The sequence below is a fragment of the Acanthochromis polyacanthus genome, chromosome 16, assembly GCF_021347895.1.
Source record: "Acanthochromis polyacanthus isolate Apoly-LR-REF ecotype Palm Island chromosome 16, KAUST_Apoly_ChrSc, whole genome shotgun sequence".
NCBI lineage: Eukaryota > Metazoa > Chordata > Actinopteri > Pomacentridae > Acanthochromis > Acanthochromis polyacanthus.
In genome coordinates, this window is record NC_067128.1 from 5,046,401 (window position 1) to 5,070,338 (window position 23,938).

General features: G+C 40.9%; 1 protein-coding gene across 1 annotated transcript; it reads right to left on the reverse strand.

Annotated features, from left to right (window-relative positions):
* Positions 1 to 15,768: 15,768 nt before the first annotated feature.
* Positions 15,769 to 22,422, reverse strand: trib2 (tribbles pseudokinase 2). The gene is made up of 3 exons (XM_022194683.2): positions 21,153 to 22,422; positions 19,490 to 19,782; positions 15,769 to 17,409 (listed from the first exon to the last, which is right to left on the reverse strand). The coding sequence occupies exons 1-3, from the start codon at positions 21,420 to 21,422 to the stop codon at positions 16,971 to 16,973; spliced, it is 1,002 nt and encodes a 333-aa protein (XP_022050375.2). The 5' UTR covers positions 21,423 to 22,422; the 3' UTR covers positions 15,769 to 16,970.
* Positions 22,423 to 23,938: the final 1,516 nt, after the last annotated feature.

Here is a 23,938-nt window from a genome sequence, read left to right on the forward strand (position 1 = left end):
CTCCACTAAAGGTTGCAGTGACAAAAATAGCATGTTATTTCTAGTCTTCCTCATTTGTCACTCTGTGAAAACCACATTTCTGAGGGATAGCAAAAAGGTTGGCGAACATGAAATCACATAGCAACCCTGTACCAAACACAAAAGCTGCATGATGGATACTGACAACAAGATGCTGATGTCCATTTATATATACTGACAGTCAATAGAAACTTTGAGGTAGAAATGTAGGCAGAATTCTACTTGTAGGGGGGTTGTAATTATTCATTGTGGATTTACTGATGATCTAGTGCCCTAGTAGTTGAGATAATGATGAGTTGTCATTTTGTCATGATTCATTGCACATGGGTTGGTCACTTTGCAAAAATGAACCAAATACACACCAAGCAATACTCAGTGAGCATCTGCACAATTTGAGAATGGGTTGTGAAGGCCTATGTAAAGGCCCAAAAAAGTTAGTCCAGTGAACAGCATCATGCCGCGTCTATCACATGAACAACGTCTCCGGGCACTGGGTATGGTGGAGGCCGGTTTGAGCTACAGTGATGTAGCCAGGCGTATGGGCTGTTCCCAACCCACAATCAGAAGCCTGGTCCAAAGCATGTGCCGACGGATTGCTGCCTGCATCGAAGCAAATGGAGGCCATACTCGGTATTGACTGTTGTGACTTTGTGTTTGCCAGGTGCCATTTTCTTTTGTGAAATTCTTTATTTTGAAATCATTCTTGAAACTTTAGATTTTTGTTTCTGTATGCCAATATGCTAAACAAATGATTCATATGAAGAAAATCCAGTTTCGGGCTTCAAAATAGAAATTATGTTGAAAAATGTGGTCTCAAAGTTTTTAATGACTGTCAGGAAAAAATGTTAGATCACCCTTGCTTTCTTCAATTTGTTGTTTATTTTAATGTCTGGTACCAGTAAAGGTACATTACCTGAAGAATACAATGAAAAATGCAGCTGATTACATATTTCTTTATGTCCTATTTGATATCTGAAGCTTCATTGTATTCCCAGAGTATTTAAGAGGCCATTTCATGTCATAGGCACTGCATATGCAAAGGTCTAGAGTGGTTTCCTGCTGACATTCAAGCCATAGCACAACTCAGACATTGTCAGCTCTCACATAATGCTTAAAACTAAAGAATTATGTAAAGCCACAAAGGCAGCCATCTTGGCACTGCTAGAAATTGGTGTGACTGAGAGACAGGTAGCGACAAAACTGAAGCTCTCCGAGACAACCATTCATTACACCAAGAAAAAAAACAGCCCAACATGGTTCTACCAAATTGCTAGCTGGTCGCAGCAGGAGACGTCTTTCTACCTCATGAGATGACCGTGCACTCATCCGTTCCTGTGTCAGGAATCGTCATCAGACCTCCAGGTGTCCTCTCCAGCCAACTCACAGGTTAGGAGGAAGTCTGGAGAAACCTACAACCCAGACTGTCTGCCCCTACAGTAAAGCATGGGGTGGATCAGTGACCATCTGGGGTAGTTTCAGTCTGGGTGGAACAGGGCCAATGAACCAAGTCATGTACAGGACTACTCTTGAGAACAATCTTCTTCCATTAGTTGGAAAACTCTTTCCCGTTTCCAACGACTTGATTTTCCAACAAGACATTGCCGGTGCTTCTTCCTGCCAAAACAGCTCTGATCCGTCCTGGCATGGAACTTCTTGGGTTGTCCTTTGGTGTCCGGTCCCAGTATGTTGGCAGTGGATTCTTGATTCAATCCTCTGGGTTGCAGGGTGGGACCTTCCATGGATCAGGCTTTTACCAGCACACCATGTGAACACTTGGATGGATTGAGATGCAATGAGTTCTGAAGCTGGGTCACTGCTTTGAGCCCTCTGTCATGCTTCTTGAGTTGTTCCTGGGCAGGTTTGTAATTTTTTGCAAGAATACCATTGTAAGATCTTGGGTGAGAGGGGAATTTGGCCCAACTGTTTAAAATAATAACCCTTTAAACTATAGTTTTTCTGTGCCCATTACAGCTTTGACCATGATGTTAACTTTTAGTGCTCCAAACAGCATCTACTGGGTGTAACTCCGCAACAACTGAGACGTCATAGCCTGAGGTTTTAGTTATTTTTAGTTTATTTTTCGTTCTGACATTCCTTGTTGTTCCACTTTCTTCTCTTGTCTGTGTTCCTTCCTCTTTCTGAATGCTGTAATTAGTCTATTGGTTCCCTGTGATGTATATACTAACATAGCCCCACACTTTCCTTTTGTTCACCATCATTTCGTCCCGTTTTGCCTCTCTAATTGGCTCTTTTAGTGTGCATTGCAGTTTTATTTTGACTAGCCATGTTGTTGCACTTCTCTTGTTCTACTTTCTTCCTTTTGACTGTTTCAATCCTCTTTTGAAATTCCTAATTAGTCTTACCTGTGACTTCTCTCCCCATTACTTCTCTGTGTATCTATAATGCTGTCTTTACCTTTGTTCTCTGTCAGTTTGTCCTGTTTAGTTGCCTGTTAGCTGCCCTGCTGTTCACTTGCTTGATCTTCCTCTTGTTCCTCATCTCATTTTGCTCTTTGTAATGTATATGTTTCCTTTATGTAAGTTACGTTTCGAAAAAGTTTTGTTTTGTTTCTCTCACCTGGCTGCCTCTGGCTTCGGCACGTGAATCCTGACCTGAGCTCTCCCTGACAGGAGGTTTGTAGTATTGTGGTTACGGTGTTTCAGGCATATGGGTTCTGTAAAGCATCTTGAGACAATTTGACCTGTAATCGGCGCTATATAAATAAAATTGAATTGCATTGAACTGAATCATTAGCATTTATGGTGAATTGTACACTGTTGTTGGTGATGTTAGAGAGGAGACAACTGCGACTCAACAAGGAAAAAATGGTGCTTGTTCAGCCAATCATTGTCAGGACTTGCACAGTCGTTGCTCAAGATCATTCAGGAGTACTTTCCCTGTGTTTTTTTCCTTTCCTTAAAACAGCCCTAAAAGAAGCTGTACAGAGGAAGCTGTGATTGTAACATGCACTAGAAGTAAAACCATAAGTTCATGCAGTGGAAGAAAGTTGAATAGAATAAATACTTTATTGATCTTAATAGGAAATTAATTTGTAACAGCTGCAGATTAACATAGACAATAGAGAAGGAGGAGTGAGGTGAGGTGGGACTGAGCTGGTAGGGAAGGGGCAAGCGTGGGAGGATGAAGGTAAAAGTTTGGGTTGAAGAGAAGTTTGGGTTGGAGGAGATGGATGACCTGGTCTCTCCAGTCTCAGTGTGTCCAGTAGGAGGAATGTAAACAACAATGGCGACGGCCACAATGAACTCCAGACAGATGGTATGATCTCAGACTATCTGCTAGCAGTTCAATGTCCTGCTACAGATCTGTTCTTTAATGGCAACGTGTGCAGGGTCACACTATCTGTCATTCACAAGCAGAGCAACTCCTCCACCTCTCCTCTTACTGAGTCCGGAAGGCTCTTACTCTGGTGTTCTTCTCGGTAATACAGTCTTTCAGCCATGTTTCCATGTAAAGCATGAGGCTGCTTTCCTGGTAGAGTCTTTGGGTCTGATGAGCGTCTCAAGCTCTTCCATCTTATCACCCATAGAGCGAACATTTCCCATGATAACAGACAGAAGAGTCGGTCTATAAGCCTCTCTCCCTTCTTTTTTCCTCCAGCTCATCTCCCTCCATGTCTCTTTCATAGAAATTCCTCCAGAATATCATGTCTCATCCCAGCAGTTTTGGAGGGCTCAGTGAGATCAGAGGCTCCTGTCAGAGTAAACAATAGCTGGCTGGCTCTGCTGCTCCGCAGGTAGGACTCCACTGAGCAACGCTCTTTTCCATTTCATTTCCTCTTCTCACTCCTCCAAAATTAAAAAAAAACAAACACTTAAATTGCCAGTGATTGTAAAAAAAAAAAGTTTGGCATCCACAAAAAAAAAAAAAAAAAAAAAAAGCACTAAACTGAAAAGCACAAACTAAAAAGCTACAGGCTGCCGTATCACCAGCATCCTCTTGTTTTCTTTCAAACAGAACTTTCGGTAGTTGGTATATATGACAGTAACCTCAACATAAATGTTGGAATCAAAGGTTTCCCAGCTGTGTTTCAGTGCTGTGGCTGAAGCCTGTTGGTGAGGTCACATAGATCCTTGCATCTAATAAAGATGATCAGCATTGAAACAGTGTCCTTGAAAACAAGGATGTAATTATCACGGACATCAGACCCTGAAAAACCGATTCATACACGCCTGACATACCCGCAGGATGCATTTCCAATAATTACTGCATGAGCTTTAGTGCTCAGGCACATAAAAAAAGCCAATACTTCATCTGGTACCTGTAGTCAATAAAGCTGTCCGTGCCGGCCACAGATGTCAGAGCCAGTGAAAGAGTCCGCTGGCTTTACTGCTCTGTTAAACCATTTGTGAGAAAAATAACAAATGTGCCAAAGTAATATCTTCTGCAGTGACCCTGCAAGAAAATGTGTGTGAGATCTCTGCTCCGGCCAGCCTCGTCTTTACACTGTTTAAAGCCATTAATGGCTGATCAATGCGTCAAGTCACTCTGGATTGTTGCAATTAGAAAACAATGCCCTCCCAAAAAACCTATTTTAAATCATGTGCTATCAGTGGGGGAAAGCAACAGAGAGGATAATTGGGTATTGACGAAAGAGTGTGAAAAGCAAAGACCGCATGCAAGACCACTCTCCAATTTTCTGTGTCATCTTGAGGCTCTGATTATGCTGTTTACTGACCAGATAATTGGGTTCAATAAAAACAAACATTTTTGGGGGGAAGCATCGAATACAAGCAACTTGCATAACGATATTGCAAACGCATAATTGGAAAGATGCTTTCGTATTTCTGCAAACACTTGTGAGGGCCTGATGCAGTCGTGACTTTGTGGCTCCCCAGTGTTTAATGCAGCGTTATTCACTGGGCGGAGCCATGTTTAAAAGCATAACAGGCCTGCGTGCTCCCTTGAGTGTTTGCTGATAGTAAATGGCTTGTTGAGAGTTAATTGCTAGAATGACACCATCATGGGGTCTATTTCTGCTGCATATGCTTTCAAAGGAGAGCCATCAGCCCATGTTTTGCTTGTATTCAATGTTTTGTAGAAAGGAGGCCATGAAAATCTATTTTCTCAATCAGTTTTTTATTATAAGTGATAATGTTGTCCATATAGCCCAAATAATCAGCCAAACTGGAAGAGATTTGCTTATTTCATATGAAAGACTATTATTTTTCTGGGCTTTTTTTTCATTGATTTAAAGATGTCTGATTAAAAAGCTGCAAACACAAATGAAAACTTTGCAAAATTTGAATCAAAATGCTTTAATATATATGTTTTAATATTAGTAACAGTGTTTGATTTTAACCAAAAGTTTGGAGTGTGATTTAAATTTTGTATTACTTTTGTAATATTTTTCTGGTACTTTTAGCAGCATTTTATTTTTGTAATATTTATTTTCATCATCATCATGCAAGATTTTCCTTTGTAATAAATGAAATTAAATTTAAAAGAACTACTAAAAAAAATAAACACCAGTGCTTGGTTTGCATTTTCTACTACATTTTCTTTTGCAAATGCTTTCATTATTTCAAGTGTTAATTATTTGTGAATATGTGGCAAAAAGAAAGAAAGATCAAGAGAAGTTTCTTCTCCCCATCCAACTATATTCATTTTAAAAAAACAACACCAATTATTGCTTGTTTAGTCATTACTTACTATTGCGAGAAAAAAAAGGTCTTTAAAAGTAATAATGATACACACAATGCAGAGAAGCATGTTTTTAAATCAGGGAATCAGCACCTTTAGCACTGAGTGGTGACCTTCATTGGAATGTAAACTCACTCAGACATAAAGACACCTCTAGAGACATTCACATTAAATATGTATATGAATACTGGAAGTATGCTTTCAAAACTTCTAAAAAAATGTGCATTCACCTCATACTGTAAGCATGTTCATTTGGAGGCTTCGTTTCTTATTAACCCTTTCAGGCACTCTATATGGGCTATGTAAGCACATGTATTACCTGTCCAGTTACTGTTGTGTAAATGATACCTGCATTGAAATTATGTTGTTTGAAAGTCATTGCCTGAAATAAATTATAAACTAAACTAAAACCCTCCCTTTAAAAAGCAAGTACAGAACATGACATGAAGGTAAAATGTGAGCACCATCTAGTGTTGAAAGCAATTATGTTTAGTCTCATTTTGCAACCATAATAAAGACAATAACGGTCTTTTTCTGCACAGACACTGCAGTATGTAGCTGCTTGACAGTTTTGCAATGTTTAAATGATTTGGAAAATGCAGGAATTATGAAAAGAACATGCAAAATGCATGATTAGTGGCAGGTTGAAGAGAATGCAGAGGTTCATGCAAAATACAGGTATGTGCTGACTCCCATCCACCTGATTGAGTCTCAGGCTGCTCTGACTTGCTCAGTGAGTTTTCTAACTTGGAGCCTGCAGAAGCTTCATGGCTGGGCGAAAGACAACAGAGGCCATCTGTTGTCTGCGTGTTTTCTTTGGTGCCCTGCCACAAAACTGTGCTGCCAGAACACCCAGGGGCACCCATGTGCACCGTGCAGCGCCTGGGGACCGGCTCGCTGAAGCACCTTTATAGCCCAGTGGCTCCGCTGGGGGATGCCTGTGTTCTGCCAAAGCCTCGACACAATAGCAGCGGTGTCTGAAATGGGCCTTATTGTAGCGGGATCGTTACACAACCATGCCATTAACCTTAATTGGAGCAGCTCGGTGGAACACAAAAAAACTTTCAGCGCTCTGAGACAGCACTGTTGTTCCCCCGAGTTACATAAAATCGAAACTGATCTCAGGCTGAGTTAATTGAATTGCAGAATACTTATCCTCCTGCTGAGGAGTAACTGAGAAGTAAGTGCTGTACAGTACATTCTCTGGCTCTGCAGTCTGACACTTAAACATGACGTAACTTTAACCCTCCTCCTCCTGTTTCTTGGTGATCATCTGTTGCTGCATTAATTCCCTTATTGTCTGACTGTATCCCAGGAAACACAAACAGAGCTGCCTTTAGAAGTGTTCTCTTCATAACTGCTGCTCTTCTACCTCTGAAACCTTATCAGGAGAGCTTTAGGTGCCCTTCGATCCGGTGTCACTCGTTGGGTAATACCGGATTTAAGGCAGACCTCTTGGCCCTCTTGGCCCTGCTGGCTCCATGATGGAGATTACTTTATTGGAAATCATCCTCTACTTCATGTCATGAGGCTGGGATCAGAGATGATCTTCATTCTAGTAAATTAGAAAAGACTAATCAACAAACGCTGCATCATGATGTATGTACAGTCTGGGGAAACAGAAACGAGAGAAACATGGACGTTAAGAAGCAGGACTGTGGTTTTTGTAGTCAAAAGTGGTGTGTTTTAATAGTTAACTAATTATTTTGAATATGTTTTATGATTTTACTTACATTTGCACACAATGTTATGCATATATGTAAATATAAATTCTAAATGTAGTTTCTTTTTTGTATGTTCTGAAAACTATGTTTATTATTGTTTTGAATTCTGAAGATTAATTGTGTTTATTTTGTATGTTCTGGAGACTAATTGTGTGTATTTTTTATATTCAGAAGACTAATTGCATTCTTTTTTCTATATGTTCTGAAGACTAACCAGGTGTATTTTTTACTAATTTTTTTGTATTTTGAAGACTAACCATGTAAAATTTTTATTATTTTTGTATGTTCTGAAGACCACTCATGTTTATTTTTATTATTATTTTTAATTCTGAAGACTAATCATGTTTATTTTATACATTTTCTTCTGAATATCAATCTATCAAACATAAAACTTTTATAACCTTGCTACATTTTATTTATACAAGTCAGACATTAAAATACAGAGACCGGTTAAATGTTTTTCTTTTGGTTTTAAAAGTTTGTCGCACCAAAATGTTTTTAAAATATGTAGACAAATCAATTCAACCACAATGCGAAGGATAAACTAAAAACAAGTGCACCAATAAAATATATAATGAACAAAGTAAAACATACTAAAACAATACTCTAATCAATAATATACAAATTTAGCCAACTAATTCAAATATCAAGGTCAAACTATTACAGAAACTGCCTTTAAAGGAGAGAATAACACCAATAAAAAACAGCAGCATGCTCCCAAATAAATCAGTTCACCTTTTAAATGCTTCAGCTTCAAGGCAGAATAAACAGCTTTCTGTGAGGCAGGACTTCATCTATAGTACAACATTTAAACTATATTAAAGAGCAAACATTATGGTCAAACATCGGTTTTTCATTTATATATGGGATAATATGCAGAAAATGAAACCATTATCCTGAAAGGTTCCAGCTTTCTTTCAGTGTTAGGACTCTATCTATGTCCCAGAGTTTGAGATAGTAATATTAATATCTCCCATTCACCAGAGAAAATAGCCCACAGTACTTCCTGCCTAAATCCGTTATCTGGTCCTGGTATTAAGCTCCATAGAGATTGGATTGTGAAAGATTACTGTGACAGCGGGATTTTCCAGGCCAGCGGATCACTGCACATGTTTGGAACCAGGAGCTTTACCATAACTTATTGGGCTTGATAAATTTTAGATCCAAATGTTAATCTTCCTTTCGCTGCAACGTAGAGCTCCTGCAGATTTCATGAAAACAGAAAGCTGAGGACATTACATGAATAAATGGAGTCTTCCCGTTTATCTAAATAGCCGAGGCTTTGTCTTGATGTTACAATAAGCTGCAAACACACATCAATTATTTAGCTCAAACAGAACCACAGTCTGGGATGCTTCTTTTTCTTTTTTCTAATGTGTTTTCTTGTGAATGTCAGCAGTGCGACAGATTGTGGAAATGTAGGGAATTGAATGAATACTGTAAACATGAGATGAGTCACTCCTGTTTGCTGCTCTGCTCTCGGCCTCCACGTGCCTTCAAATCTCCTCATCCTCGCAAAGCAGTAATGAGTTATGTTCTCTAAATTCACATTACCGGTCAGACTGTATGAAAATAGAAACGGCAATATGGTTTTACATATGTTTTGCCATTTACGCTCCAGATCCATAGAAAATCTCTAATTAGTCACATTGCAAATTAATACAAATACATGCCTCATACTGTAACAGTACATGATCAGCTTGAATTAGAATGAGCAAAGAATTTTTCCATATATCCGCCATTGAATATACTTTTATTTTCTCCATTTATGGGGTAATGTGACAATTTTTTGATGTTGTTAGCATCTTTATTATGAGTCTTTTCAGTATTTTGAACATAAAAACTCTATAACTTTACTAATAGATGCTCCAACGGGGGCAGATCTTGTTTTATAGTCTCAAAATTTGAATTATAAGCTCAAAAAAACAACTGAACCTATTGTAGAAAATGTAATCAGATCAATATATACTCCTGTATATGTTGCTAATGTCACCTCAAGGCTAAATTTGGTCATAAATTGATGCAGAAAAGGCAGAAACTGGTACAAAAAAATGACATGCTTAACGCCCAAATACCCCCTGCTTGACGTGTCAGTGTACAAACAACAATATTCAAGTGAACCAAATGTAGGAAAAATGCCCACAGACTTGTATATTCCCAGCACCATGTCTCTCTGTGGGTTTGATTCACTGCAGTTTCATTCCATCTCCTGTTGGTCTCCCTTCTGTTGCTGCCACTAATCTCTAACTGGGATTTATCAGGAAATAAGACTGTTTCTCCTCCATCATCCGCAGTGAAACGCTGCTCTGTCTTACGTCGCTCAGAGTGTCTGGCCTTGTTTTTCCTCCTGAGAAGCGGTTCAGTGACGCTGCTCGGCTTCTTTTGACAGGACTTCTGCTGATTGGAGTCTTGAGCTCTTGACTTTCCCTTGTTTCCGGCTGCCATGCTGCTACTTAATGTTCCAACGGCTGAATTACGGCTGCAGGTTGATTTAGTTGAACGAGCACCTGATGAGTCAATCAAATCCACCTGAGAGTTTCCAGAGAGCTTTGATAGAGGAAATTTAATCAAGGAAATCTGTCATTTTGGGGTTAACGTGGTCAGTGTTCATTTGATTGCTGACCTAAAAATAACCCACAAGTATTTCTTCTTCTTTAAACACGTCAGAATCTCTTGTGGTTTAAGATGTTCTGATTACGTCCTGGTTTACAGGAAATATATGGAATCCTGCAAGTGTCAAAGTGAGGGTCTCTTGATTTTTTCCCCCCCTGACAACAGTTTTGCACAAACTCACAATAACCCTTGAGTTCCCTTCCACATTCAGTCACAGTACTTTTGTATACTTGTCGATAGTTGTCTGTTACAATACTTTTGCCTTTCCTCACAATATTTGCATTCAATCACAGCACTTCCTCCAACACTTTAATGTTTCCTCACAATGTTTTTAATCACAAAATCTTTGCATTCAGTTACAAAATGTTTGCATTCATTCGCAATAATCTGTATTCATTCACAAAACTCTAACTTTTCTTTACAATACTTTTGCATTCAGTCAAAATACGTTTGTAGTACTGTAGTTCACGAGCAATATTTTCAATTTTCCTCCCGATACTGTTGCTATACTTTTGTATTACTTCTCAGTATTTGTATGCATCCTCTCACTACTTTTATTTTTAATCACAAAACGTTTGTGTTCTGTTGCAATACTTTTGCATATCACAATACTTTTGTGTTCCCTCACAGTACTTTTGGTTTTAATCACAAAAACTTTGCATTCAGTTGCAAAACCATTGCAAATCTTTTACTTTTTCTCGTAATGCTTTTGTTTTTACTCGCAGTAGTTTTAAGTCCTCTTGTAATACTTTTGCCATCTATTGCAATACTTCTACTTTTTCTTGAAATACTTCTGCGTTCAGTCTCAAAACCTTTGCATTACCTCCAAAAAAAACCTTTGCGCTGCCTTGCAATAATTTTTCATCACTTTGAAATACTTTCGTTACCTTGAAATCACTTTTGTGCTCTCAATGTTCTTTACATTAATCCTGATCCAAATAAACAATAAGTACATATCCAGCCACAACATCACTATCTCAGCTGGTGGAGCAGCTGCAGCTCTACAGCAGCTGAGATCTGCCTTTTCAATTAAACAATGAGCATTTAAATGCATCACAATAAGTGCCGCATGTCTGAGTCCAGAGTGTTTCTCTAGAATGGCAGTAACTGTTCTGGACCAACACTTTTACTGTTCGGTTGGCTCAGAGGGAACATAAAGCACATTGTGAAGGAAAATAAAGATTTTATGATTGAGCACAAAATTTAGTGCAAAGCAACAGACAAGCAGTTCTTTAAAAGCTCTCTCTGTGACCTTTAGATGGCTCCATCAAAATCTGACAGATTTTCTCCTACCTTTATACAAAGTCTTCTATGGTTTCAAAGTTTACTTAAAGTTCGACTTTAGACATAAAATTTTGAGTTTAGAGTCATGCAATGTGAAAGAAATGAACATTTCATCAGTAGGTACATAGGGTTTGTGCTAAATCTGTGTTTGGGATGTGAAAAGTGCATCCAGGGTTAAGGGTAATTTCTTACATGAGCTCAATGTTGATATATTTCTCCCCCTATACTTCCACTCTGCTACTTTTTAGAGGTGATTATTGTACTTTTTACTCCACTATCTGACAGATTTAGTTACTTTAAAGATGCAGATTTCACACAATGGATGACATAAGTTTTTAAAGTTCAATGCATTGTTTTAGCTACTTTTTTTCACAATTTGCTGCCGTTTACTTTTACAAAAGAGGGATTTTTTTTACCTGTAGCTGAGAATATTTTCACATTTTATTCCTTTACTCAAACTGGTCTTTATTGCTCAAAAGTTGACCTTCAAATGAATCCATTTAGTCACTGACAAAGTTAAGCTTTATTTAGTTTTAGTCATAGAAAACAGTATGCACATTTAATTTTTGTTTGAGGACAATCCAATAACATTCAGAATATGATAGCACAACACACAATTTTGCAGAGTCAAGACTGTAACTGTTCATATTTATCCTAGCTAAATGTTTTTGTTTTTTTATACTGAAATGGCAGGGTTTTTGTTCTTCTGCTGTGCCTTTTCTACCAATGTCACCACTAGAGGTCAGGCTGGTATTCACTATCTTGCCCTGTCCACTGTTCTCTCAAAGCATCACTGCTTGTGCATGCCTTTTTTTTTTTGCATGTTAGCAAGTTGTGACTTTTAAGTGAGCTCTACTTAAAGTCTGTTGACAAAAATCAGTGATTTATCAATTACTTTACATGTCCTCTTTACTCTGCTCACATGACTGCACTGCCATCCACACTTCAAATCCCATCGTGAAGTTTGCAGATGACACGACTGTGGTGGGTTTTATAACAGACTGATGAGAACCGCTACAGGGAGGAGGTCCAGCACCTGACCGAGTGGTGTTCAGACAACAACCTGGTCCTGAACTCTATCAAAACCAAGGAGATCCAGGAAGAAGAGGACGTAGAGCAAGTTGATAACATTGAGTTCCTGGACATCCACATCACCACTGACCTCACACAGACCCTGAACGCGTCTCACCAAAGACTTTATTTTCTCAGGAGGCTCAGACGGGCTGGACTCCATCCTGACAAACTTTTATAGAACCATCATAGAGGGCATTCTCTGTCTTGTATGGTGGTCTGATATGGAAGCTGGACAGTGCAGGACAGGAAGGACTTGGCCAGGATGGTAAAGACGGCTCAGGGGATTGTGGGACGCCCTCTGCCAAACCTGGACTCCGTCTCTGCTGCAGATTCAACCCACCCTGGTGACAAACTGCTTTTGTGAACCACTAGATTGAGGAATAGCTTTTTCTCCAGACCTCTAAACTCTGCACATCCTCACGCATACTCACTTTAAAAAGCATGGAACTGACACTGCACCTTGCACTGCTGCACTTTAATCAGTTTACTGTCTTTTAATGTTGACTTTTAAGCCGGCATTACCAACAAGAATTTGGTTATGTCACTGGTGAATACTGACTGCATAATGACAACTAGATGAGCCCTCAATATAGGGCAGAACCACACCCATGCATGATACTCTGTATCAATTTTGATCATCCTACGTATATCCCTTCCTTCTTGATCTGCTGACCTGTAACTCCACAACTGAGCAGGGGCCCTTAGACCGATCTTCAGTGCCAAGTTTGATCATCCTGACTTCAGCAGTTGCAGAGATATCTGACCGGACATACACACATACATACTTACCCAGCCAGCCAGCCAGATACCGAAGCGAATGCAGTAACCCCGCTGACGTGTACGTCAGGCGTGGTTAATAAAGATTCTTGACTACAAAGAAACCTTTTGTCATGTAGGTGCCTGGTGGTGGTCGACCTGGAAAGCCTGCACAGTACCTCATTTGTAAAATTATTAGCAGGCCTCGGTCATCTTTCATCTTCTGTCAGCTCACAGGAGTCAACTGAAAGACAAGGGACAGGTTTGTGTTGCTGTCGATGAAGAAATGTAAAAGATGTCACAACAGCGAACACTAACCCATGATTCTAAATGATCACTGTAAAAGAGACTTTGCATTATTACAGCAGCTGTTTGCTTTGTGGCATAGATCTAACCTTAATCGGGATTACCCTTCATGGACAAGACCAGTGAAAGACCTCAGACACACAGCTGTAAGCACACAACAACACATGCACGAACAAGCACAATCTGAAGTGATTTTCATCCTCAGAGGGACTTAAAGACAGGATGAGCTGCAGGTCGGGTGGATGGATTTGCACAGCCTCAATGTCATATAAGATTTAGTTAAAGGTTCCTCTCCAGAGAGCCACCAGGAACGTTATTTGACTGAAGAGCTTCCTCCTGGAGTCTCCTGTGTGCCATTGTTCAGCTGAAGCGGGGCTGACAGAGCAGTCCTCACTCATTTGGAATCCATTCAAGTTCTGCCAGTGATTGCAATCTCATTAGGAACTGGGAAGCACTTTCGATGGGGCGCAGTGGCCAAGAGAGTACTGGGAGCCAGTTATTATTTTTATGCACCAATCAGTCACAACAATAAAATCACCGACAGGATAAGTGAATGACATCGATCTTCTTGTTATAATGTAATGTTCTGCTGGGAAATCTCAGGTTTGGTCCTTAGCTGCTAAAGCTTATAACGCCTTTGGAGGAGTCATAGGTGTCTTGGTGGCCACCTTCATTGGTCTCTTTCTTTCACAATCACTCAGTTATTGAGGGACGACCTGCTCCAGGCAAATTTACACATGTGCCATATTGTTTTCTGCTTCTTAATGATGGATTGAACTGTCCTCCGAGGGATATTCAGTGACTTAGAAATGTTTTTGTATGCATCCCCTGACTTATGCTTGTCAATAACATTTTCCATGTGTGTTCTTTTGTTTTTATGGTGTACAACCAGGAGTACTGATTCATCAATGACCGGACCTTCCAGTTACACGTGTCTTTATACCACGATCACTTCAGACACTTTCACTGCACTCACATGATCTCCATTTGACTGTGTGACCTCTAGCACCAGTTGGTTGCAGCGGTGTTATACAATACTGAATATTTGAGCCTCTTCAAAGTAGGTGGATAATTGTGCAATCAAAAACTTTACATTTTTTATTTTTAATTAATTAATTGACATTGCTTTGCAGAAATTTGGTTTCACTTTGACATGAAAGGGCCTTTTTTGGAAAATCTTTTCAAAAACACCAGAAGAAACTGATCATGATTCACTACTGAAAAGCATTAAAAGGAGAAAACATCCAAGGTAGGTGAATATACTTATATGTTTATTACATTACTACGATGGAATCATTTGGTTTAGGGGTTAGAGCCACTCCTTGTCTTCTTGCCAAATACCAAAGAGACCCTTAAATCAGATTTACTAAACTGACATATCACTGACCATCTTTGACTAGATCAGCATTTCAGAATTCAGCAGCTTTAATAAATTTCAAATTAAAATTGCCATTTGAAAAAAATGCAATTAATCAACTGTCAAGACTGCAAATTAAGCTTCATGTCCCGCACCACATCTAACCCAGGTCTTGAAACCGTTATGTCAATAGTATCTCATGTCGTAATGCTCTGTCATGTTTGTTCATTGAATGTTGAACTGAAGATTAACCTGAACAAATAATATTAAGTCTATTTACAATAGTTGTGACAAAAATCACACGTAGATCTTGATTTTTCTCAAAATGTTTAGCCCTTGCAACAATCAGTAATGCTGCATGTTGTGTCAGCCTGTAGCGAATATTTTTTGCATGTGAGGCAAAGAAAAACCAAAACCCAAAAGCAGTTCACAATTTATTTACTGAATAAATTTGGACAAAACACCAGAATCTGTTACGATACAATCAGAACATCTGAGGCAGATATCCCACCATGCACCACCCCCCTCCATGAAACAAAAAAGGACTAAACATTAGCACCAAATCAGCACCAACTTAAACAAAAAAGGTAGCTCAGTCTACAAAAACAATGAAAGCAATAGTTGTGTTTTTTTGTGTAATCGAAAAGCAACTCAGAAAAGTAGCAAATTGAGAATTTTCATGTTTTTTTTTTCTTAAAAAACAAGCACCCTCCTACTTCCCCCAACCCTCAGCCCCCACCCACCCCTGCCTCCCTTCCCACCCACCCTCTGCTAGGCAGGCTATAGCATTCATGGAGCACATGCCATATGACTAGATTTAAAAACACAAATTCAAGTAACATTGAGATACGACGAAACGTGTCCACTGGTACCCATTCCGAGCATGATCGTTTCACAGAACCCTACGCAGGCAGTAGAAAAACTAACATGAGGTTCTGGAGTGAGCATGTCATAGCAATACTATCACTGAATAGCTCGTATCAAGTTTTTGAAAAAGAAACGAGGGAGACTGGGTGGCATGGGCTGTCAGGGCACAGGAATACTGGCACAGAAGATATTCTAAAACTTCAGACAGACATTTTTTTTCCTCGTAGCGCCTGTCCTGTGTCAACATATTGCCTACATCATACATGAAAAAGGAATCTCTGGATAAAGAAAAACCCTGCAATGTAGTTTTAAATATATATATTTATATTTATTTATATATATTTATATATAGCTGTTACAATTTAAATAAATGTTATGTTCTCGTTCCTACAACTGAAGAATGAATTTAAATAAAAGGAAGCTAATTTTTTTTTCTTTTTTAAAGAGGTGGAATCGTCCATTCACCTTAACACATCAAGTGCATGTTGGGAAGAAAATGGTTTGAAGATCTGAGGTTCAGGGAGTGACATTAAAGCAGCAGTAACAACAGATTGGAATAGCTTAAGAACAAAAAGATGGTTTACAAAAGTGTGATATCAGCTTAGGAGACAGAAATTGAAAACAAGGCCATCAAGGAGTTTAGTGGCAGAATTTTCAATGAAATGACAAAACCAAACAATGAAACAAAAAGCTATGACGACGATGAGAAAAAAGCCTACGCTGCTCCGTTTCCTCACCCATAGTCCCAGGTCAGGATAATCACCTCGTCTAAGTTTAGAACTTGGGGGTGTTATTTCTGACTCTGGGTGTGTGGTTTCAATTATTACCACCTAAAGCTATTACAGAAAAAAACCTAAACAAAAAATCCGTAAGAAAACATGTGGTGTCGCAGTTTGTCAGTTCATTTATCCTTGGATTCCTGCGATGTCCCTTCATGCTTTCCATAGTGTCAAAAAATGGTGAATGTGTTTATGAGCACCACATTAAACCAAACAGATCCAAAAAAAAAAGAACATTTGCTACATTATTTGCAACTTGCATGTCTGGTGGCAACGTCCCTGATCAGGAGCCGTGTCGCCAGATGATGTATAGATGCCATTTGTCATGCCAGGCTCAAGGTTTTCCATGAAATGGTGGAAAAGGAAACAGGATGGAAACACCTTTATTATGAGTGACAAATTCACCTATTTATCTCTAAACTACTGTTTTTGGCTCTGCTGTGACCGTGGCGAGCCGACCGTGGCGGAGTCGTCCGTTTGTGCTTGGTGTTGTTGCTCAGCTGAAGAACTGCTCCAGCTCCTCCTCCATGTTCACCTCAGGCACCATCTGCTCCTGCTCTCGCTCCCCTCGGCCGTGCACGACGGCGCCCCTAGCGCCCCGGACGAGGCGAACCAGGGGTGCTCCAGGATCTCCCGAGAGGTGAGGCGCTCCGCGGGCTCCCGGCGGAGGATGGAGCGGATCAGGCACTTGGCCTTGGGCGTCAGCGTCTCGGGGATGTTGAAGTGGCCTCGGCGGATTTTGCTGAACAGGGAGCCCGGCTCGACATCGTGGAAAGGGTAGCGCCCCACGAGGATGGTGTACAGCATGACGCCCAGGCTCCAGACGTCGGCCGCCTTCCCCGAATAGCTGCCGCTGGCGTTGAGGATCTCAGGACTGACGTAGGCCGGGCAGCCATGTTTGTCTGACAGAGAATCATCGTGACCTTCCAGGATATAAGTGTCCTCGAGGCTCTCCAGCTTCACAAGGCTTCTGCAGACACAACCGGAGCATTATTTGTTAATGTTGCTATCACAGTTCCAAACTACGTGACAACAAAACAAAAAAGCACAAAAGACAAGATCAAGTGGGGTAATTTGCTCTGATGGACATCTTAAGTGCTCTAAATCCATCGCTTTTGGATATCAAAGGAAGCAGAGCGCATAATTCTCGAGGCTTAAGCCTGACATTTCTTTTCACTCGGATAAAAAAAGCGTCATTGTGCAGGCTTTCCAAAAAGTAGCATAATTATGGGTGGCTGCTCGTCTTCAGTTTCATGCACCGAACTGTTTTGCTCTGAAAATCAGGCGGCGCCCAGCAATGTGGATTCTTCTTTGTGTCCTGCTCTTTTTAAGCTATAATACCCCCGAGTGCTGATAATAATGACTAGTTGTTCAGAAATGCTGTCACTGAAGAATTCGGAGAAGCTCAGGTGAGAAAATTTTCCATGCGCACGCTAAGTGACGCTTGTGTGGTTGTGTAAATGCTGCCATCTGCATGCGAGGTCCATACCACATTATGCATTACGCAAACTGTATGTGATAATGTCTCAGACACAAATGCATTTTCTGCCATCTGTGCACAAACTTTCACTCTAGCCCTTTGGCTGGTTCATGATCAGTAATTTGCTTGCATTAATAGGCTGTGGAGCGTTTTTGAATAATTTTTAAATAAGGAATTCCATTTTTTCCTTGAGCTAAACGCCCATTGTTCCTCTGCGAGATAAAGCCGTGTGAAATATAAATACAGCCTGGATAACTGCTCATTTGGAGGATGTGCAAACCTGCAATTAGAGCTAAGAGGGCTTAGAAGGGCAAAAATAAGAAAGAAGAGCCCAGTTTAATTGTACCAAATTCTGTATTTAAGCTGAATGTGTGCAGTTGTTGTAGAAGGAAGACATGAACAGTTTAAGTGGCCAGATTCCACTCAAAGCCAGATTCTGACTCTTTAACAGGCTGCCGTTTGGTTAAAGGCTAACAGCAGAATGACAAAATCCGGTTGGAAAGCTAAGTCATGCTGCGGAGGCCTGCTCAGGTGTCATTTACTGCCTGCTCTTATTGGTTTTCCCATCTGTGCATTCAGCTCAGCCTTGGGTTGCAGCCAGAGCAGGTCTCTAAAGCAGCTTTTTGTCTTCCTGTCCACTGATTCAGCACGACTGAAAAGATGTAAGAAGAGTCCTGGCAGGCCATATAGTAAATGTGACCCAACACTGGCCCACAACATCACTCCGAAAATTCACCCGACATCAATCATTTAAATAGGAGCAGGGGGCGACGCGGCATCCCAGCGGTCTGATGTGACATTCAAGGTTACTGGACCCGGACTAAATATGTGAGGCAGCTCAACTTCTCTTTTCCACAGTTAGCGCCAAAGATGACGTCACGCATCCAGACAGAGGGCACCGAAGTGCAGCGAGTGCCTCTGCCAAGGAGTTAGATAAGCAGGAAAGAAGCCTCCAGAAGGAACTCTACTGAGAGGATTTGCATGCAGCCTGCAGCGGCATAACTACAAAAATGGTAAAAATAGCCAGAATCAACAGCTACTCGAATTTAAAACACATCTTCATTAATAAAAAGCAGCTCTAACGTTGCTGTAGCAACAGATGCTTGTGTTTTCTTGGTGTAGTTCTGAAATGGTGCCACCAGGGGGCAGCAAAAGTGTACAGTTAGAGTGAGATTCTCCAGTTCTCTCTGGCTCATCATTACAGAAGTGCAGATGCTCAGCTAAAATGATCATCTGCCATGCAAAAAGCCTGCTAACTACTCTGCACGTCGACATCAGCTCTGACTAAATCACATGCTTCAATCAATGCTAAACGTTTCCCCGAGTGTGACATCTGCGTTCGTATATATCCACCATAAAACCCTGAGCACAAAAATAACCAGGGGAGACACAAAAGGCTTATGTTTCCTGCACTGTGCACAACATCTGGGAAAGGCATGTCGCCCTGGTATTGTCTCAGATTACACCGTGTAAACTGAGATATGACACATAACACTGACACGGCTGTAATGCCACATATACGTGTTCAGACCAAAGGGAGGAGCTCGACGCAATGTTCTGCAGAACTCACCTGTCCTCGTTTTTGAAGACAAACTTCCTCAGTTTGAGGTCACGGAGGACCAGTCCGTTGTCGTGGCAATGTGCCACAGCCGAGGCTATCTGATAGAAGAGCCTGGCAGCTTCGTCCTCTCGCAACTTCTTGCAGGTGCGGACGAAAGAGTGCATGTCGCCATAGCTCCTCTCAAAGAACACGTACGCTCGTGTCTCCCCGAGCAAAATCTCCAGGATTTGGTTAACGTGCTGGTGCTGGCCCAGAGCAAAGTAGGCCGCCAGTGACTCCTGGTATCGGCCAATGTCGAAAACCTGCAAACACAAGAAAGGAAAACATTTAGATTTGCAGGCCAGCTGGATGCGTTTCTTATCTGGAGTGTTATATGAGCACAGCTATCTCATTAGGTTGTTTTGGTGGTTTGAAGATCTCGGTGTGAAAACATCTGCCAAACAGTTTACTTCCACTTTCCCACTGTGGGGACACAATTAGGTCCAACTGAAAGAGCATCAAATTGCCCTCTAATTAAACTAAATGTCACCAAAATATGAGCAACCCGCCGCATTCTCGTGACACAAAACTGTGTGTGAGTGAGGTTAAACAGAGGCAAACTGAAAGCATCGTATTAGTGTGTGGTATTATACTGCAGCCCGGGGTTTGCAGTGTCTCTTTTGTTTCCATAGTAACCCCCAATTGGCTTTCAGTACAACCAGTTCAGGTGAGAGGGCTCCTCTGCCTGCAGTCAATACAAATACACCCCACAGGTCTCCAGATCTTAAGTTGCGACCCGAGCCTCCAGCCTGACAGTAATGATCAGTCCTGCAGGAAGGGATTGATTGCTCCTGTATTGAAAGCGGCACAAAGCAGAGGAGGTCAAACAGCTCTTAGGCTATGCCAAAGGCCATTAATTTGATACTGCCATGACAAAACATTAGCTCAAGTCAAAAGGTACGGGTTACTGGATATGTCATGCCTTATGAGTCCAAGGGTGCATGTAACTCGTCTCAATTCATCAGTTCACTTAAGCCAGCTTAAAGCTGTAATGTTCCTCGGGGACGACCCTGCTGCCCTTATAATCAGTAATAGCAAAGTCAATACGGGCTATAAATGTGGTGAGGAAAGGCCACGAGGTTGTCCTCAAGCTTTAGGGAGCAGTGTTTTATATTTTATGGTCTGGGAGGTCAATGCTGGAGCCAATGTCACAGCAGATGGCTGAGCTTGTGAAGTTCCCCTGTGCTGATTTTCCTCCTGATCCAACAAGCATTTGATGCAAAATGAGTGTTTATGCACCGAATATAAATCCAAAAGGGTGAAATAATACGATTACAGCATTGTACTATGAAAGGGAGAAGCCATGGGTAAGCGAGAATAGCTGTGAGAGGAGTGTGTGCGTGGTTACTCACTCCTTTGTCAACGTTACATCATGCAATCCAAACCACGCAGCTCACCCCATTCACTTTTTCCATTAGGCTGCTGTGCCAGCTCTCTATTTACAATGCAAGCAATTATTAAAAAGCCGAGGAGGAGGATGAGCTGTCTATAAAGAATGTGCATTACATTCAGGAGAATATGCATTGGAATAAATGCGCAGACTCGTATAGGGATGGATTTTTTGTGTTGTTTTATGCATGAAGCGACATTTGCACATTAGAGGAGAAGCTGCACGAACACGGTGAATACTAACCTTACATACGAGCTCGTCCCCGCTGTGCAGGTGGGCGGCTCTGAAAACGTGGTCTCCCTCCAGCGGCTCCAACAAAAGGTAGTCCCCGATGCGGGAGATACAGTGCGAGGAGTCCGGGGTCTCCGGTGGGCTGGGGGACCCGAGGTTGGGGCTGAAGCTCTGGTGCGACTCTGTAGTCCTTAAGCAGGATAGCTCCTCGAAATCGTGCGATTTGTGCCGCGATCTCCCATAACGTGAAATGTTAATTGGATTTGACCTCTGTATGTTCATGAGGAATAAGTGCGATAACTCCACAAAACGGTGGTGATGATGATGGTGGTGAGGTGGGGAAACCTTCCTCCTTCCGGCTCGATTTGAGGAGAAAACACCAACAAAAACAACACAACCGCTCCGACAGTGAAGCTAAAGCTTAAAAAAAAGTAAAAAACAACAGAAAAAAACAAAAGAAAAATCAGCTGCACCTTGCACTTGGAGAAACAACAAAAAATGGAGTCGCTGCTACAAAAACGGCTCTAATATTTCTTTACAGCTCATTTGACCTCCTTTTGTTTTCCATTCTGGAGGTAAAAATCAAACAGAGTCGGTTTCATTCACCTTTTAAAGCAACAAAACTGCAACAAAGGCTACCAAAAGTTAGCTTTACCAATGAATGGAGCCCGTCTGCCTGCTTATGTTGCCGGTATTTACGCAATATAATGGCACGTTTCGCGAAATAATTCAGGCACAGAAATTATAATACAACACAAAATAAAGGAAGTTTTACCAAAAGCCAAAGCGAGGATTAAAAAAAATGTTTGCTAGCAGGTGCAGAGCTAACTAGTTAGCTTCGGCGGCTAACTAGTACCAGGTCAATCCGGCCTTGTTCCCGGGGATCACACATCCGTGCACCGGCGGCTGTCAGCGGGCCACGGGGGGAGAAAATGCCCATCCAGAGAGGCTGCTGCTGCGGCTCTTTGTGTGCAGGGAGTCCCTCTCTTGGTTCCAGAGAAAAAAAAAACTGATAGAGAGAGAGATGCAAGGAAGGAAGGGAAAAAAAGAAGGAAGGAAAGGGACGGCCGGCCGACTTTCCCAGGCCAATCCCTGGATTCAGCAGGACATCCTCTCTCCGGTGGGGCCGCCGCGGTGCTTCTTACGTGGCTGGGGGAATCTAGTCCATTGAGCGCGGAGGGGAGGCCGGCCGAGCTGCTCACACTGAACCACACTGCGCCTGAACGGAGGAGCTGCTGCCTGGCTGCCTGAGGGAGGGAGGGAGGAGGACGGGGGGAGAGAGGGGAGGTCTGCATGCACACACACATACACACACAGACACGCACCCGCACGCATGCATCAACCCGCCCCCTGACGTCACCCCTCAACTCTGACTCCCATTGGCTGTAACTTGCACTATGCAGCGGAGTCATGTGAGCCTCAGAACGGATACCCCCCCCCCCCCCCCCAATCTAAATGCATCTCATGCTGGTAAATTGGATGGGGTGAGGAGTGAGGTGGGTGAGAGTATAGCTACTGTACGTGCTGCGTTACAAATGTGTTTCCTCCTGAAATGTCATTCAGGGGAAAAGCGGAGGGGGGGTATCCCTGAATCACACACACACACACATACACTGCTCTGTACAGCTGTACAAGTGAAAAAGATTCAGATTTTCATTACAAAGTAGCCTTAACAAGTGTAAATATTGGGATTAAAATCCTACAGTGCTATTTATAGTGTTATTTTATCCAACTAATTTTTTATTAGTGAGGTTTATTTGCCCCTTGGGGACAAATAAAGTTATTTGAATTGAATATTTAGGCTGAGAATCCTGCAAAAATTAAGTAAAATACTACTTTATCTGACTATAATACATGTTAAAGCTGATGCCTACAGTATTATTAATCATGGAGAATAACCTAACTGATGTAAAAATGTCATTAAGACCTCACAGTACTATAAATTACAGTACTTAACCCAATTCTAAACATTAATGATGTATTATTAATTATCTCGATCAATCTAAGTAGTTTAGAGCTAGTGTTTTGACCATACAAAAATATACAAATGTGCACTGTGATAGCACATCAGGCAGTAAAAATACAATATCATACTGTATAATGCACTGTATTTGGACTTTCTAATAGATTTAATTAATTTCTGTGACATATATATGAATTGCATGTTTTTGGGAGCAAAATTACCCAGAAAACCGCAAGTAAAACATGTCATACCACTGTTATTTTTATTTAGTGCATTTAAAATAACAGCAAAGTTGTATTCAAGTTCAAAAAGATTGTGATGACGAATTAGTTTAGAGTCTTTAATGTTATTTACGGTGTTATTTTGTTGGAGTAATTTACAAGTAAAGGAATAAAACCCTGCAAAATTGACATAAAATACTACTTCATCTGAATATAATACATACTAAGGGTGTCTTTAATTCTGAAAATTAACCAAAATAATAAAAATATTGAGGCTAAGACCTAACATTAGTAACTATTTAGATTAAACAGGCTAATTTCAAGCTTAAGTCCTGACCCTCCACAAATATATATGAAGTATACATGTAAATATACACCGTGATCGGGCATTATGCGATTAAAACATAATAATAACAGATATTATTATAGATTTTACTTTATTTAAACATGAAATTGCATCTTAAACACCAAACATTTGGCAACATTAGCTTAAAAAATGCATACAAAGTGCAGTTATATGTAAACACGTGCACATTTAGTGTATAAACTGAAGGTATGATCAATATAATTTACAACTAAAGAACTAAGCAAAAATAACACTCCACTGGTGTGAC

Bases quoted from the DNA above. Each gene is read 5' to 3' on its own strand.
- trib2 (XM_022194683.2), bottom strand. From the start codon at position 21,422: ATGAACATACAGAGGTCAAATCCAATTAACATTTCACGTTATGGGAGA. The intron at 19,783-21,152 runs GTTAGTATTCAC...TTGTGTTTGCAG, and splicing joins GGGACGAGCTCGTATGTAAG to GTTTTCGACATTGGCCGATA. The intron at 17,410-19,489 runs GTGAGTTCTGCA...TTGTGTCTGCAG, and splicing joins GTCTTCAAAAACGAGGACAG to AAGCCTTGTGAAGCTGGAGA.